The sequence below is a fragment of the Mytilus trossulus genome, chromosome 12 (assembly GCF_036588685.1).
Source record: "Mytilus trossulus isolate FHL-02 chromosome 12, PNRI_Mtr1.1.1.hap1, whole genome shotgun sequence".
Classification (NCBI taxonomy): Eukaryota; Metazoa; Mollusca; class Bivalvia; order Mytilida; family Mytilidae; genus Mytilus; species Mytilus trossulus.
Window position 1 is genome coordinate 42028251 of NC_086384.1, and position 17065 is coordinate 42045315.

The following is a 17065-nucleotide window of genomic DNA, read 5'->3' on the forward strand; positions in this document are numbered from 1 at the left end:
CCTCCATAATGGCGTACAAACTGATCTCAATAGTTTAGACTTTTCAAAGGCATTGGACAAGGTACCTCACAAAAACTTATTAGGGAAAATGGATAACTATGGCAGAAGGGGAAAAACCTGGAATTAGGTATCAGACTTTCTTAATCACTGAACGCAGCAGGTTGCCCTTGACGGAGAGGTATCCAGGCAAATGTCTGTGGTAAGTGGAGTGTCCCAATGCTCAGTATTGAGTCCACTACCTTTTTCTCATCTTCATTTATGACTTATCTGCAGCAGTAACACGCTTGTTTGCAGATGATTGTACCTTATACAGAAACATAACAAATCACCAAGATTTTACCATACTACAAAATGACATAAACTGCCTACCCAAATTGGAACAAACTTCGGGTACGCAATTCCATCCAGAAAAATGCAAGTCTCTCACTGTAACAAGATCACAGTCATCATTCAAACATGACTATGTATTGAAAGGCCACATATTAGAATCTGTCAGGACTGCAAAATATCTCGGTATCACCCTTTCTCACAACATGTCTTGGGATACACATATAGACAACATTACTGCAAAAGCAAATAGGATCTTAGGCTCAAATATAAACCACGAAGAAACAAAAAGTTTGGCATACAAATCCATCGTACGTTCGAATTTAGAAAACTACTCTTCAGTTTGGTCACCTCACCCCCCCCCCCCAAAAAAAAAAAACCCAACCAACATTGAAAAAAGTACAAAGGGCAGCACGCTACGTCACCAACAGGTTTCACAACACCATGTACCAGTAGTGTCACTTCCATGATTGACCATCTTCAATGGAAGTCACTTGAACCTCGCAGAAACAACAATCGAGTAACTATGTTGTACAAAATCTCACACAATCTTATTGCAGTAGAATCAAACCTTTACCTTTAACCACAGCCAGTCAAAAACACCAGATTCACTTATGCATTACAATACCAAACATTTAACACAAGAACAGATTACTTCAAGTACAGCTTTTTTTTTCATTCACAGTTGTACTGTGGAACTCATTCGGATAGCATGTGCATATGAAAATCATAAGCTGATATTTTTCTCCGTATGAAACAGTCAGCCAACAGTCATTTACACTTTAAAAAACTATTTAAGTGATTATGATTAAACAATTCTAAGACTAAGCGTTCTTTTCCTACGTTTATTTCTTTTCTCATTGGATGTTCGTATGCAATTATGTCACAAATGTATCACATACTACAATAAAATTAACGGTACCAATTTTCTTGCACCAGATGCGCATTTCGACAATACATGTCTCTTCAGTGATGCTCGTGGCCAAAATATTTGAAATCCAAAGCTACAACCGTTACAAAAGATAAAAAAAAAAACCAATTCACTTATATTGTTTTAACTATTGTTTTATTTCTTATTTGTCTAAAAGGTTTCTCAGGTGCAGCGATTTCAGACCTGAAAATACAGTTTAATAATTGAGTTATGAGAAAACTTATGTAAAGACATATCAGTATACAAGTATATTCTAGTATATTTGGTCTACCTTAATCAAAACAAAATGTTCTAAGGAGGTGTCAGATGTATTTTTTTTTATTGATTGTTATTATGATGTCTTTTTTGTTTTTTTTTTAAAGTTTGCTATATGCTTGTTTGGTTGTATTAACGTTTCCAAACGGTTTCTATGTATATTGGTGCTTGTTTTGCTGCATTGCAGTGTATCTGTTGTGCTTTTAGTTTTCCTCTTCAAGTTGATGTGTATCCTTTCAGTTTTGTTTCGCTTAAATGACTTTCGAACAGCGGTAAATTACTGTTGCCTTTATTTCTTACGTATGGATGTCTTTAAGTATTGAGTGTACTAATCAAAGTTGTCCTTAAAACATGTGCATTGGTTAAATGTAAACTGCATTGCATTACAACATTCTCGGTTAATCAACCATCACATTAAACAATCAGATTACGATGATACAACACAATTATTTTGTGTTTTTTTTCAAATATTTTAAACTAGCATTTAATTAATGCTTATTACTTCATTATTAAGTAATAGTAAGTAAGAATGCTATCATTGATTTACATTAAGATACATAAATCTGTAAATCCCAAACAGCATGTATTCTTGATTTGGGTTAAGTTTATATATTGAATGTTTTTTCAATTGGAAAAAGTGCAGGTCTACATTAATAAAAGAGGGACGAAAGATATCAAAGGGACAATCAAACTCATAAATCTAAAACAAACTAACAACGCCATGGCTAAAAATGAAAAAACAAAGACAAACAGAAAAACAACAGTGCACATGACATAACATAGAAAACTATAGAATAAACAACACGAACCCCACCAAAAACTAGGGGTGATCTCATGTGCTCCGAAAGGGCAAGCAAATCCTGCTCCACATGTGGCACCCGTCATGTTGCTTATGTGATTACAAATCCGGTAAATAATCTTATTCGGTAGGTCACATTCATGAAAGGGAAGGGGATTGTAGTTACGACGTAAGGAACATATCCGATATCATTTGTGATGGCGTCCGTTAAATTTACAAAGGGATGATTTCAACTTCACCATTTGGAACTCTTGGTTTAATAGCTTCCTTGTGAGCAGTTACCCTCTTTAAAGTAGAGTTAAAGGATATTGCTAACTTCTTATCTTTCTTCATAAGAATTTCCTGCATGAAGTCAGCCTCATAATAATAAAGAAACAAGTCGGCAAGTAGAGGGGCACAGTTTGTTCCCATTTGGATGCCGACAGTCTGTTGAAAAACACGTCCTCCGAACGTAACAAATATGTTGTCAATCAAGAAATTAAGCATCTTGATAATATAGGTTTCAGAGAATTTTTGTTTGAATCAGAGTGATTCTTTACAAAGTAGGATGTATCCCTCCCTAAGACAAGATACTTATTTTTTATGAAGCAAAGAAATACCAACGCTTTAAATTTGTCTTTTAGTTTGGAATGTGGAATACTTGTGTAAAGAGTAGAAAAGTCAAATGTTTTAATACTGTTACAAGATGAAAGACAGTTAGATTGTTTGTACTTTAAAAGATCTTTGGAATTTTTAAGTATCCACATCTGATTCACGCCACCTCTAGAATAGGCAGATTCACAATATCTTTGAAGCCCGTCTTTGATTGCTGATAAAGTAGATGTTAATAATTTAGAAAGAGGTTTCGTGGAGCACTTGGAAGACCCAGCGATATACCGTTGTTTGTAAGGACGCTTATGTAGTTGAGGTATCCAATACAGTGATGGAAGATCCAGTTCTTAATCTTTGGTTGAAATTCCAAAGGAACGAAGAACAGACCTATGATTATCCAGGATTTCCTCTTTGGTAAGTGTCGTGGGGTTATATGTTGAGTTTCCAAGTGAATTGTCAATACCTAATTCGTTTATCAAGCAGGTAATGTAATGACTTTTACACACACAAACGATGTTATTTGGGGCTTTGTCTGCGGGGACAACAACATATTTATCATTGAGGTCGGATAGATGTTTAGCAACATTTGGGTTTCTAAAGATTGACGTAGCATGGGCATTGATGGACCCATTCAGTTTCTTAATTCTGATTTGTATTAACGACCTCACTACCTTAATCCATTCGGATAGAGTGTCTACGTCTTCCCTCTCGCGCTTAGCCCATACTGGCATAATCCTCGACTGAATCCATAAAAATTTTAAAGCTGTATTTCCAATTGATGGATTTAGGGTCACGATATTTCGGACCTTTCGATAACACATTTCGTAGAGAAGTGTTATTAACAATGTTAAGGTCACCGGTAATAACGTGGCCAGCAGGATCATATGTGAATTGGGAACTAGCACAAGTGCAATCAGGAGGTTTAGACTTGAAGTCGTCAATATCGGGGTCCTGCAAAACGCAGGTTGAGTAGAGCAAACCTTTCTTTCATGGTTTCATTGTTGAGTAGAGCAAACCCTCGCACATATTAAAAAAAAGAAGATGTGGTATGATTGCCAAAAAGACAAAATCTCCACAAGTGAACAAAGTGACACAGAAATTAACAAATATAGGTCACTATAGGTACGGCCTTTAACAATGGACAAAGTCCATACCGTTTAGTTATAAATAGCCCCGAAATGACATTGTTAAACAATTCAAACGAGAAAACTTACGGCCTTATTTATATAAAAAAAATGAACGAAAAACAAATATGTAACACATAAAACAACGACAACCTCTGCATTTAAGGATAATGACTTGGGACATGCAGACATAGTCACGTTAACTATTAGCTTAGTAAGTTTGACAAATAACCTCATCATAGATACATGATACAAAATTTACGCCGGACGCGCATTTCGTCTTCAAAAGACTCACCAATATTTTAAAATGATCATACTTTACACAAAATAAACTAAAAACATAACAGACTAGGACTTAATCTTAATATAAGATACATGTCAAAAGTTTGGTACCTGTAACTGCACCCTGGAAACCAGCATTGTAATCACACGCCACTTCGTTATTGATATAATTTGTCCTGCTATCAGTGTACTTGTCATTTTGATCAGGTCCACCGACCAAAGCACCATATAACGTGTGTGGATTCGCTCCTTTTTCTTGTTGATTAGCCCATGAACATGGGGCAGGTATCAATGGACAGGAACTGAAAGTTTTGAAAGTCTTCTATTATTAAACCCTTTATTATGGCCTATTAACTGATTTGATTCGAGCGCCTCATATCTAGCGTATAAAATCATAGCCTGGTATCTTTGATGACTACTTTAAAAATTAACCCGGAAAAGTGCACGCTAAAATTATATCGATATGTACGAGTAAATGTTCAATTTGCCTCATGACATTTAATGTATATCAAAAGAAAACAAACATTTGGGAATTGTTTTTCATACACCCTCAAAATGTCTCCAATTGGCAATTACATGTACTCATATATGATTATTTCATTGGTGTATGTATTAGTTCTATATATATCATTACTGTTTGGTTTCATATTTTTCTGATTGATTGATTGGTCTTTAGTACCACTTTCAGCACTATCAGATATTATGTGGAGTTTATTTTTATTTTTGTTAGGAAGCCGGAGTCTCCGAGAGAACCATATACCTTCCATAAGGCAATTCTTGATAGTTAAGATTGGAGTCGTATGCACCTTAAACAGTTTTATGATGGATAATTTGGTACTGATTGCAAAATGTCTTGGTTTGATATATAAGGTACAAACAATGGGCGATTAAGAGCTTGTTAGACTATATTGGCATCTGTCTAGTGTTGAAGACTATATGTTTTCAAAAAAACTTGGGCTGTATCCGTTGCTGGGCCATTGTTTCATTGACGTAATAAGCACATAGCCTTTAATTAATTTTAGATCACTCTGCTGAATCTTTCCCAATTTATTTTCATAATATTTTCCATAAGTGGACTATTCTTATGGCCTATCTCTTTTCATTCAATGATTACTTTGAACATTGATATATTTGTTGAAATTCATGATTCTCTATTATTTTAACAAAACTTGGCATTGTATTCCATCCACGTTATTTTATCCAAATAATAGCCATTTACCTTGCTCTATGATGGGGTTGTGTGGGTGGATTTACACCGAACCCAACTACAAAACTTCTGCCAGTATCTCCTAGTGCATAACCAATTTGACTCTTTGCCCAATTTCTATATTCTGATGGATGCAATCCTGTCTCAGCAGCCAACAGCGCCATGAAAGCCATATTTGCTTTATAAAAAGATAACATAATATTGAAATTGATCATGTTGAAAGAATACAAAAATTATTACCAATAGGTGATCTTCTACAAATAAAAACTTTGTTTTGGTTAAAACCAATTAAAAAAAACACTTGACATAAGCTATAAGAAATTTAGACCTAAAACACCTTTACTCAATTAAATACAAAATGCGGAAAATGTAATAGTAAGGATTTAAATTTCCCATGCTGCTTATGCCTAATTATAAATTGTGTTGAATCTCAATGTTAAAACGAGGTTGATGATATATATTTTTTTCATTTATAACAAACCACATGGGAATTGTACGTGTATAATAATTGAATGCTTCTTGTTTTATTTTAATGGGGAGACATATCGTTTACCGAATTTAGTGCAGTAACCCCCCAATCGACCAATGTGCATCAACGTTTTTACAACCCGATAAAGTTATAAAAAGAAGGATTCAATTCTTATAGTTACATATCTTTGCTAAAACCAGATAACAACGCGTTATTTCAGACCTTTTATTTGTAATTCTATGCATTCTAACATTGTCAGAAATAGCACGTACAGATTTTGTTGTTATTCGCGATTGTTTTCAACCAATCGCAACAGTGGATTCTGATGACAGTCATGTAATGTAATCATATAAATATAATCTTACAAGCATATCTGAGTGATCCCCATACTGATCTGAAGGCCAGCTCTTTAGCGGTGTAGGGAAGTCGTCCAGACTGTGTACCACCAGGTAACCAATTGGTAAAGGTTGCTTCAATGTCTTGTTTATACTTGTCTTTGCTTGTTATCTTATACAACAATATCTAATTAAATAAAATTCAGTTATTTCAGTATAAAAAATGCTTCAGTTTAATTTTCATGATATGTCTGGAATGATATTATTTGAAATCAGTTCTTCTTCGGCGCAATTGTGAAAATTGAGTGTATGCTTTTTTTTCTTTTCCGATGCTTAGTGTCTTTTTATAGCTTTAAAATAGCTTAAAAAAAGGTTTCATATTAATAAAAGATTTATCATAGTCTGTCATGATCATGAGCTATACATGGCACCAGCAATAAACGAGTAGCCTTCAATAGAATCGTCCTTTGTGTTAAAATAGTATCAAAAACAAAAGATATTCAAAAAGTCAATATGTATGATTATTTGAAGTTATAAAATGTTTAGCCCATGTAAATTATAAGGTAGAGAAAACAAAAACAATGACGATATGTAAAAAGGGACCGAATATACCAAAGGAATAATCAAACATATCAGGCGGAAACAGACGACATGGTAGTCTACAAAAACAACAACAACAAAACACAAATAAACTTAACCACCCCGCCATATAAAAAAAGACCGATGGCAATGTTTGATGCTCCGGAGAGTTTTTGCTTATAACTATAAGAATGATTACCATAGTCCCTGTATTCTTTTCATCCCATGACTGACCCCATGCTGCTCCTGACAGGTATTCACTTTCTGCGTCAGTCAGATATTGTGACGTATTGGTAGCCATATAAAGCCATGCAGCTGCCCAAGATAATTCATCAACAAAATTATCAGAACTGAAAGAGATCAATAGACAAACATAGGTAATACACTGACAAAAGCAGATGGTATACGGATTGATAGTCAGGAAAAGATTGCAAACTTATTGATAGATAAAAAAAAATGTACATAGATATATAGACAAAGACTGATAGTACACTGATTCAAAGACAAAGATAGATTGTAAACTGATAAATAGACAATGACATATTGGACACTGATTGACAGACAAACATATTTTGTATACTGTTTGATAGACATAGATAGATTGTACACTGATGAATGCAAAAAGTTATATTGGACACTGATTAATCGACAGCGATAGAAGGTTAGCTGATATATAGACAAAGATGTATTGGACACTGATTAATAGAAAAATATGTATTGCACAGTGATTAATAACACTGATTAATATTAATAGACACATAGATTAATAGAAAAATATGTATTGCACAGTGATTAATAACACTGATTAATATTAATAGACACATAGATAGTACACTGATTAATAGACAAAGATGATCATCATAAATTCCGGGATTGAAATTATATATTTACGCCAAATTCTCTCTCTCTCTCTCTCTCTCTCTCTCTCTCTCTCTCTCTCTCTCTCTCTCTCTCTCTCTCTCTCTCTCTCTCTCTCTCTCTCTCTCTCTCTCTCTCTCTCTCATCAAAATTATTTTATCACTTACTTGTAATAAGCAGCTGCTTCGGTAACACTAGCACTGTATTTTCCTTTATATGTTTTTGCGAAATCATAAATTTGTTTTGCATGTGTTAAGAGTTTTGCAGAAAAGGCAGGATCTATAAAAATAAGGGGAAAACAGTTTCTAAATATTGAGTGCAGAGCAGAAAAAAAATCATTTTCTTCTATTCCAAAACTATTGAATTTTTCAATACTTGTATAAAATGATGCATTTTTTTTATTTGATTGTACAGTTGTAAAAGAAATGAAATACAAATTATTCATTCTTGATCAAAATATGTCCATTCCTTCTGGGGTGCTGAGGAATTAGGTTATTTGATAAATTGAGGTTTACGTTTATTTTATATCTTTTTTTCAAAACATTAGTAAAATGTGGTTTGATACTGGAGTTTAACTCTATATCTTATTTCTATTCTCTCCTATAAACAGATCTCTCAACACTTATCAATGCTGAAGTGACATTTTGTGTCGAAATACACGTCTGGTACAGAAAAAAAAATTGTAACTGTTGATTTTATTTAACAGTCGACGTCGTAAAACAATCACATTTTCTTTGTGGCATCGTCTTTTTTCATTTGTAACGTCAATATTTTATGGGAATCTGTGAGATGTTCACTACTCTCAGAAAATGAGCGATGTGTGTATTCAATCTTCTTTAGACTAGAATTTTTCGTTGAAACCTCTCCTGAACATGATTGATCTTTTTAATATACATGTATACATTTTCAAACACCATAAACAGACTAGTATTGTTTCGTGCAGAAAACTAATATGAGGCAGGCATAACCTGTAAATGGGGACGAAGTCTGTATGCATTATTTTTTGTAACTTTAATATTTGTTAAAAAAATAAAACGGAAATACCGTAACGTTTCCGATTTTGATTCTGTTGTTAGGGATTTTAGTTTTGACGTTATTTAAATTATGACGTCATATGCAATGTAAACAAAGAAACGCTTTCATCAGGTAACGTTTTTTCATATCAAAGAATTATTTAAAAAAATTAAAATTGGTATTGCGTTCCCTCCTTTTTATACTAGACTGATAAATATATATTTTACTCAAAGATTCAAAACGAGACCGGAAAAAGGAAGTATATTGTAGATTTCTGCGCCGGTCCGGGATTTCAAAACATGACATAAAAAAAAGTTAACGATTTTGAGTTCATTAGTACAATGAAAAATTCTGGAAATTTTCCCGATTTTTTTTTTTTTTTTTGATTTTTCTACCGTAATTGGGGACTCCGTCCCCATATTACTGTTAATAATCCTTTGGTATTAACCTTTGTCTTTAAACACTATTGAACCAACGGCCATAGCAGCAGCATACTCCCCAGCTGCATCACTTCCGGGTTTGCTTGCTGTAATTTTATAAGATGGTCTGTCCATTTTCATGTCTTCTGGTCTGCCCCAAACGCCGTGATCTTTTTGTCCATCTCCTACCTGCCGTAGAATATACCATTGAAAGAAATGTATTTCCATTTCAGAAACTAATTTATTTCGGATATTCTTTTCTAAAACATACAATTTTTTAAACTAGCTAAAATGGTCTGTTATACAAGTGAGAGGTTAAGCTGGCTAAAAACCCAGATTTAACCAGTCAGGAATATGCCAGTTGCTTTCCAATCCTTTGATCTGTTTGAGCTTTTGATTTTGCAATTTGTTAAAGGACTTTCCGGTTTGAATTCCCTTACAATACGGTATTTTTGTTATTTTCATATTTTGACTATATTAATCATATGGATTTCCAAAAAAATCAAAGTAAATTGTTGAAAAGTATGCAAAATGATTTGAAATATTGTTTGATTGGTTATATAATTTCAACAATGGTACACGAACATGTGTTCATAAGCGTCTACAGCGTTTAAAATCAGAACCACACCTTTTATTACAAACTTACAGCATTGTTCAACTTATCTCAAATGCATGAAGGTATAATTTGAACTATATGATATTAGAATACATTTTTCTTCAGAATTTCGCTAGCTTATCTATCTATCTGTTTCACAATTTTAAAGGCATACAATTAATATTTAAAATATTGATAGAAGGATTGTTTTTCATTTTTTTTTGCTAGCTTATTCTAGCTATCTTTTTCACAATTTACAATTTGCAACTTACATACCTGAACATAAAGTTCGTTCTTTCCTGTATGACATTTTATCAACCATTCTAGAGGCCATCTTATACAGTCGTACATAGCATCAAGCTGTCCACTGGCTTGGTAAGCATCTTTGTATTGCAGAAGACTCCATGAAAGCAAGGTGGTTGATGCCGCCATCGGGAATCCAAACTTAACATTATCTCCGGCTAAATCAAGAATGAAAAGATTTCAGTGCGCATATGACAAGATCGTTTAATTCTAAAACCACTGGGTCGACCTTTCCACCTCAGGAATAGATTACCTTAGCTGTATTTTGGCACAACTTTTAAGAATGGTTGGTCCTCATTGATTTTCAACTTTGTACTTCATAGGGATTTTTAACTTTTTTTGATTCGAGCTTCACTGATGATTTTTTTTGTAGACGAAACAGAAGGTGCCGCAGACCAAGATCCTTACAAAAACTGCTCAACAGAATTATAAGGAAGAATGACTTGAAATTAAAAAAAAAGATATCAGAGAAAAGTCCATATTGACAGATGAGATGGATTGCTAAATCATAAAAAAAAAAGAAAATGCACAACATCGACAAATCAATAGATCGGAAAAATTCACTGAATGTACCAGACTTATGATTTGTAACGTCAGATTGACGTTTCCTCTTTATAAGAATCACCAGTGGTGGTCGAATGAAATGCCTCGAAGGGTAAGCAAATACAATTTGAATCATTAAAAGAAGCAATACCTAAACTAAGTAAGTATATAAACTCAGCATACCATCATACCATCCGCCAGTTAAGTCCTCGCCATTGTCCCCACTGTCTTGTAAAGCAGAATCGCCTCGCCATGGTATAGGGTTGTCAGCCGGAAGTTTGCCAGATCTCTGTGCAGCATAGAATAAAATAGATTTTGTGATAACTTCATCATAATTATAAGGAGTTCCATCACCTGAAATACCACAAGAATGAAAGTTAGATATGTATAAAAAGAAATATAGTATACAATGTCCACTGATGTTTATGTTTTGTATGTTGCGTATGGTCTCTCTCTCTTAATTTTGATTGTTTGTTATAAACGCAATGAATAATAACCAAAGTTATCAGGATTAAAATTTAGTAAGCCGACGTGCGTTTCGTCTACATAAGACTCATTAGTGACGCTCATATCAAAATAGTGATAAAGCTAAACAAGTAAACAGTTGATATTTTAATGATTTACTGTTTTGAAAACTATTTATTACTTCTACCATCTATTAGCTGATAAATGAAATGATGTGTTACAACCATGGAAACACAATTAACAACAACTTGTCATGACTTCTTTGCCGTTTTTAGCTTCCCAAAAACTGTGACATTTTCCTTTCTTTTTTAATACATGGCATTTTGTATGTTAAATATGTGGGTCAGTTGTTCTCATATGTTCCTCGGTCAAAATTAAATTATGAGGTCGAATTTGTCGACGGTTATGTTATTGGAATGTCATCTATCGAAAAAAACGATAATGTATAATTGCGATCAACAGTATTGAGGCAATCATTGATATTAGAAATGTTTCATGTATGTAAGATAATCTGTATTTATTTAGGTGTCAATGACATATTTATCTTTATATCAATCTAGAATTTTAAAGTATTTGGTCTTAAATATATTTAAATCAAATTTTTTCTCTTGATACGTTAACTTTTTTTATTATAAAATATCAAAACTTAGTTAATGATGGAGGTAAACCAAAAATCGAAATTTCATTCATAATCTCTGTTTTGTAATGTAGCAAGAGAAAGTGTATGGTAATATAAACACAATTTTCTTTCTAGAACTATCGTCTTTATAAATTGTATTAAAAACTTTTATCATTTATTTGTATTTGGCAAAACTTTTAGGAATTTTCTGTCCTCAATGTTCTACAACGTTGTACTTTATTTAGCCTTTTAATCATTTTTTATTCGAGCGTCACTAACGAGTCTTTTGTAGACGAACCGCGCGTGTCTGTTTAAACTCCGATTTACCCCAATAAAAACACTCTTTTTTGCATAATATTGAAAAAGGACTATAAACATATGGTATAATAAAAGTAGAATATATCTTTTCAACGGTATTGTATGTTAAAAGTGAAACCACAAAAATACTAAACTCAAAAGAAAATTCAATCGGAATTCCCTGATCAAATGTCAAAATCAAATGACAAAACACATCAAAGGAATTGACATCAACTGTCATATTCCTGACTTGGTACAGGCATTTTCAAATGTAGAAAATGGAAGATTGAACCAAGTTTATAGCGCTGAACCTCTCACTTGTATGTGACTTACTGTTGATTATTGGTGGTACTGTAAACCCATCGATTCCCATATTCTTCAAAATGGCCGTTGCTGTAGGTGCACTACCACCTGCAGCAGTTCCTCGTACTGTTATATCAAAAGTAGTTCCGGCATGTTGAATTCCGTCGTACTCTAGGTTTACAATATAATGGACTTTGTTGTCGGCGGAATGACGAATCTCTGTCCCCATCCATTGCTAAAAGGAAAATCAATCTGCAGATAAATGCTTAGAAATATGAGGAAAAAAAAATACAAACGAAGAAAATATCAACTCAAATTTATTATCATCATGATCATTATCACCAAACAGAAGGAAAAACGTGTAATCAAGGCCAATTAAATATACCATAGACTTTTAAAGTATGAGTATAATATGAAACATTCAGCTAAAATGTTTTCACAATCATATAGTTTGAAAAGAGGAAACTTATATTTTTCATCAGACCATTGGTCCAAATGCGAATACTAATATAAACCTATAACTAAATAACCAATTGATACAGATTTGATATATCCCATATTTGATATCATCACGACTTGCTGCCGAGTTTTTTTCTTGCTTTGTCGCGCCAAAAGCATCTTGACGTTTCTTATATGTGACGTTGCAAAACTTGTGTCTCTCTGTAGAACTGCGCTTTCCCGCCGTTCATAGTTTTTCCCGCGTCAATGTAGCCGTAATTATGTATAAGTAATTTTACGGAAGTTATTGCTCTAAGATTGTCATAAACGATGCTTTTAATACAATATTATTTAAAAATACAACTTTTAACCTTTGAATATATATTTTTTTTTATCTTTCTTGTCTTAAAATGAAGTGAAAACAATATACCTATTGCTATACTAGCTTTGAAGGCGACTATGTTTTATCTTTGTCAAGTGAAATGTATAAATGATTCTTGACCACCTATAAAATACTAAAATATTTATTCTCGTTTTTTAATTAGGTAATTAGTAAATACTGTGAAAAAATTTCTCAAATCATTATACAAACGGCAAAACAACGGCACCCAATGAAAATAAAAATAAAAACAAAGCGTGTAAAAATTGATAAAAACAAATAAATATCCGAACAGCTGTTCTATGATTCTATGAACCACTTCTTGTTGTAAAGTATCAAACGTGTCAGATTAAAATATAATGATTTCAATCCTTGTTTCGGTAGGCGAGGAAATATTTTTTAAACAAAAATTATTATCCATATTCATTTTGCTTATTTTTTAATCATTATTTTGTTAACCACTTATTGTTCAAAATTTTAGAGAATACGAATAAAAAAACATAGTAAAAACGAGGGAAGAAATCAGTTTCTAAAACTAATTTCTATTGTCTACAAGTGAACCTGAATCAATAATAATTCATTTTCATTTACTATGATAAAGTACACACTGTAATTGACATACACGAATTATCCGCTTTAAAATCTGTTAATTGATAAATTGTTCTCTTCTCAACGGTCAGTGGCAAATATTTCATGCAATATTGAGGACGTATGAAATTCAATAAACAATAAATCTACTGTCCTACAAAGTAAAAGACCTGTCATGAATGCCAGAAAAAACAGTTTGCCACTAGGAAAGGATATCTATGATATATATGATATGAATAGAAATCATTAAAATTTGTGTCTACTATATACACATGTATATTAACATCCCCATTTCGAATGAAAATAAATGTTTTTAAGTCAGTGCTTCCATGATGACACAGTTCTCAAATATATTGAAATATCGTATGGCAATACAAGTACATCGGTTAACATGTGTGTACTTTTACAAAATAAAATACTGAGATTTCAATGGTGGTATTTGAGACCTAAATAAATTATCCAGTTCTTTTGAATAAAGCGTGTATGGTGCAATGTGAATGAATATTATTATTTCGCGTAATCAAGTATAACAGTAACCGTTTTTATTATCATTTACTAGGAATACGATTATTGATTTATATGAGATATTCTGATTGATAGATGTTCGAAAAAAACGTTAAACAAATTTCTCGATCGAATGCAATATTTTACATGAAAATGACGAACTAGGTAATTAGTAAACACGATAAATAAGTTGGTATTATAGTATTAAAAAGCTTATGATCCTGTTTCATTTCTTTTCATCATTTTAAGTATAATTTTAAAGCATTTTATTCAGTTTGCTTCATTCCCGCCAAAATCGCACTTTTGACGGCGTCTTTTGACGTTGTCGGTGCCCCTGAGTATTGTGACGTTCTACACAATCAACAAGATTTGTGTGTAGAAACCATAAATGTCCCTTTGGCAGCAAGAGGGTTAAGCAATTTAAAACGACGCCGACTAGGGAAATATTTCCAATAATTACACCTTATGTATGAATGTCAGCTTTTGATTGGCTGATAGCCAGTGTATTTTTTGCATATTCTAACATTTCTTTTTCATTTCAAACGAATCTGACTGTTTTTCACCACTGCCGGTGAATATGCCTCAAATACCATGGTATTTGCCATTTTGGATATTCCTTTTTTACCCTCGCGAGCATTTTCCCGCCAATTTTTTCGGATATGACGTTACACTAAGACAGCGCGAACACGTATAAGTACATGTATAGTTCCCGCGGTATATTTTATGATAGTACTTGTCCTCAAATAAAAATTTCCTTTTCCTAGTACAGCGAGTTTAAATTAAAATTCATTCGGTGTAATTAAACAGATATATCATGTTACGGAGGGGTATTTGCAAAAAGGACAAGTCTTGGGACAAAATTTCCCTTGCCTAGAGGCTCGGGAAATTTAAGTCCCTCGACTTGTATTTTTCGCAAATACCCCTCCGTAACATGATATATCTGTTCAATATAATCCTATAGCGACTATCGTCACAGGAGAGACATATAATGATACTTATGCACAGCCTAGTATTATCTTTTGCAAGGACAAGTCTTAGTTTTTTTTAATATATTATGTGATTCTAAATTTTTGCTTTAAATATCCTTCATAATGGATGTGAAAAAATATTTTGTTTTCGTTAAATTTCAGGGGGAAATGCTTACTCAACATAAAAAGATGAATGGTCTTTACCTAACCGAAAGATTTAGAATTAAACAAGATACTTACAGATAGACCAGTGACTGGAGCAGAAAATGTTACAACGACTTCCCATCCAACGACTTCTTCCGTGAGGGCAAATGTTAAGTGACCTTCGAATTTTCCATTACCTTGGTCTCGAATTTGGGTCATAGGTACTGATATATCAGCAGCAATGGCAGCAGACGGCAAAATTATCAGCAAAGCAAGTAGCTCCAGCATAGTGATATGTATTATGTCACAACGGCGAGCTTGAAAAGGTATGGTAAAGGTTGAGATATTAAAAATGTCAATATGGTAAATATTGTTGTTTAAATTAGAGATTTGTTTTGCAACTGTTATTATAGAGAAGTTCATTATGGCTATGGTTTGTTAAAGCTCACATATTTGGAACTTGTATTGTAAAAACTCGTACTAATATAAAATAGGTGTTTGTTGCCAGATATGGTCTATTGTTTTGTTCAAATGATTTTATAACTCCTGTTTTATCGTTTTTAACATGCATTTAAACATATTGTTTTCTGTAGTTTTTTTCTCCTTCTTCATGTTTCAAACGTCAACGAAATACACAAGTTAAAAACAAAACTAAATGAAAGAAATCCGAGTTTATTGGAAATACAAGTAAACATTTTACTTATTTTACAAAACTTAAAACAGTATAGAATAACATAATTTTGAAAAATTATGCTTGTAAATATACATTTATTTACGTTTTCAAGTAATATTATTGAATAAAAATAAATGAAAAATTATAATGGAATATGAATACCGACGAATATTAATGAATAGATAATTTAACATATGCTCTTACCTGACTTCACGTCTGAAAAATTCTGTTATCTATAACGTGTATCACTAGAGAGTCCTCAAAGACACAATAAATGACATTGTCCCAGAAACTTGGCGGGTCACGTTTAACATATATTATGAACCTAGGAATGTACACATCTTTTACATAAGCTTTGGATTTCAAATATTTTGGCCACGAGCATCACTGAAGAGACATGTATTGTCGAAATGCGCATCTGGTGCAAGAAAATTGGTACCGTTAATTTCATTACTACCACTGGGTCGATGCCTCTGCTGGTGGACTATTAATCCCCGAGGGTATCACCAGCCCAGTAGCCAGTACTTCGGTACTGGCATGAAAATACGGATTTTTTGGTGTTATTTAAATTTGCTGTTACAAAATATTAGAAATTATTATAAATTAAGGAATGTATCTCCCTCATGTAAAGCTCTGATTCCTTTCATGGATTTGGCTATACTTTTGGACCTTTTGGATTATAGCTCTTCATATTTTATATAAGCTTTGGATTTCAAATACTTTGGCCACGAGCATCACTGAAAAATTGATACCGTTAATTTTATTTCGAAATTGTTGATTGACTTTTAGGAAATTATGCCACTCGTACATATTCTAGTTTAGTCAACAGAAGCACATACGTGTATATTTATAGGCTCTGGTTGAATGTAAGTTGATGGTGCTAACTACTTAATAGCCAGTGCTTTTGTACCAAGACATAAGAAACTGTGGTATGGGTGTGTAGATTATTGCGTTGTGTATTTGATCGTAAGTTATCTAAGGCGTTAAAGATATAACTATGTCTGCCATTATACGTTTCTATTCAATACAACATAAAGTATAACAATTACGCGACGT

General features: G+C 32.9%; 1 protein-coding gene across 1 annotated transcript; it reads right to left on the minus strand.

Moving 5' to 3' along the window:
- Positions 1–1368: 1368 nt before the first annotated feature.
- On the minus strand, positions 1369–16278 carry LOC134692109 (endoglucanase G-like). The gene is made up of 12 exons (XM_063552529.1): positions 16214–16278; positions 15433–15653; positions 12346–12550; positions 10815–10985; positions 10062–10246; positions 9220–9379; positions 7925–8036; positions 7099–7249; positions 6351–6507; positions 5529–5694; positions 4421–4611; positions 1369–1441 (listed from the first exon to the last, which is right to left on the minus strand). The coding sequence occupies exons 2-12, from the start codon at positions 15622–15624 to the stop codon at positions 1401–1403; spliced, it is 1731 nt and encodes a 576-aa protein (XP_063408599.1). The 5' UTR covers positions 15625–15653; positions 16214–16278; the 3' UTR covers positions 1369–1400.
- Positions 16279–17065: the final 787 nt, after the last annotated feature.

Coding starts and splice junctions, on each gene's coding strand:
- LOC134692109 (XM_063552529.1), bottom strand. CDS start 15,624: ATGCTGGAGCTACTTGCTTTGCTGATAATTTTGCCGTCTGCTGCCATT. Junction 8,037..9,219: donor AATAGTGTTTAAAGACAAAG/GTTAATACCAAA, acceptor TTATTTTTATAG/ATCCTGCCTTTTCTGCAAAA. Junction 6,508..7,098: donor AAAAGAATACAGGGACTATG/GTAATCATTCTT, acceptor TTATTTAATTAG/ATATTGTTGTATAAGATAAC.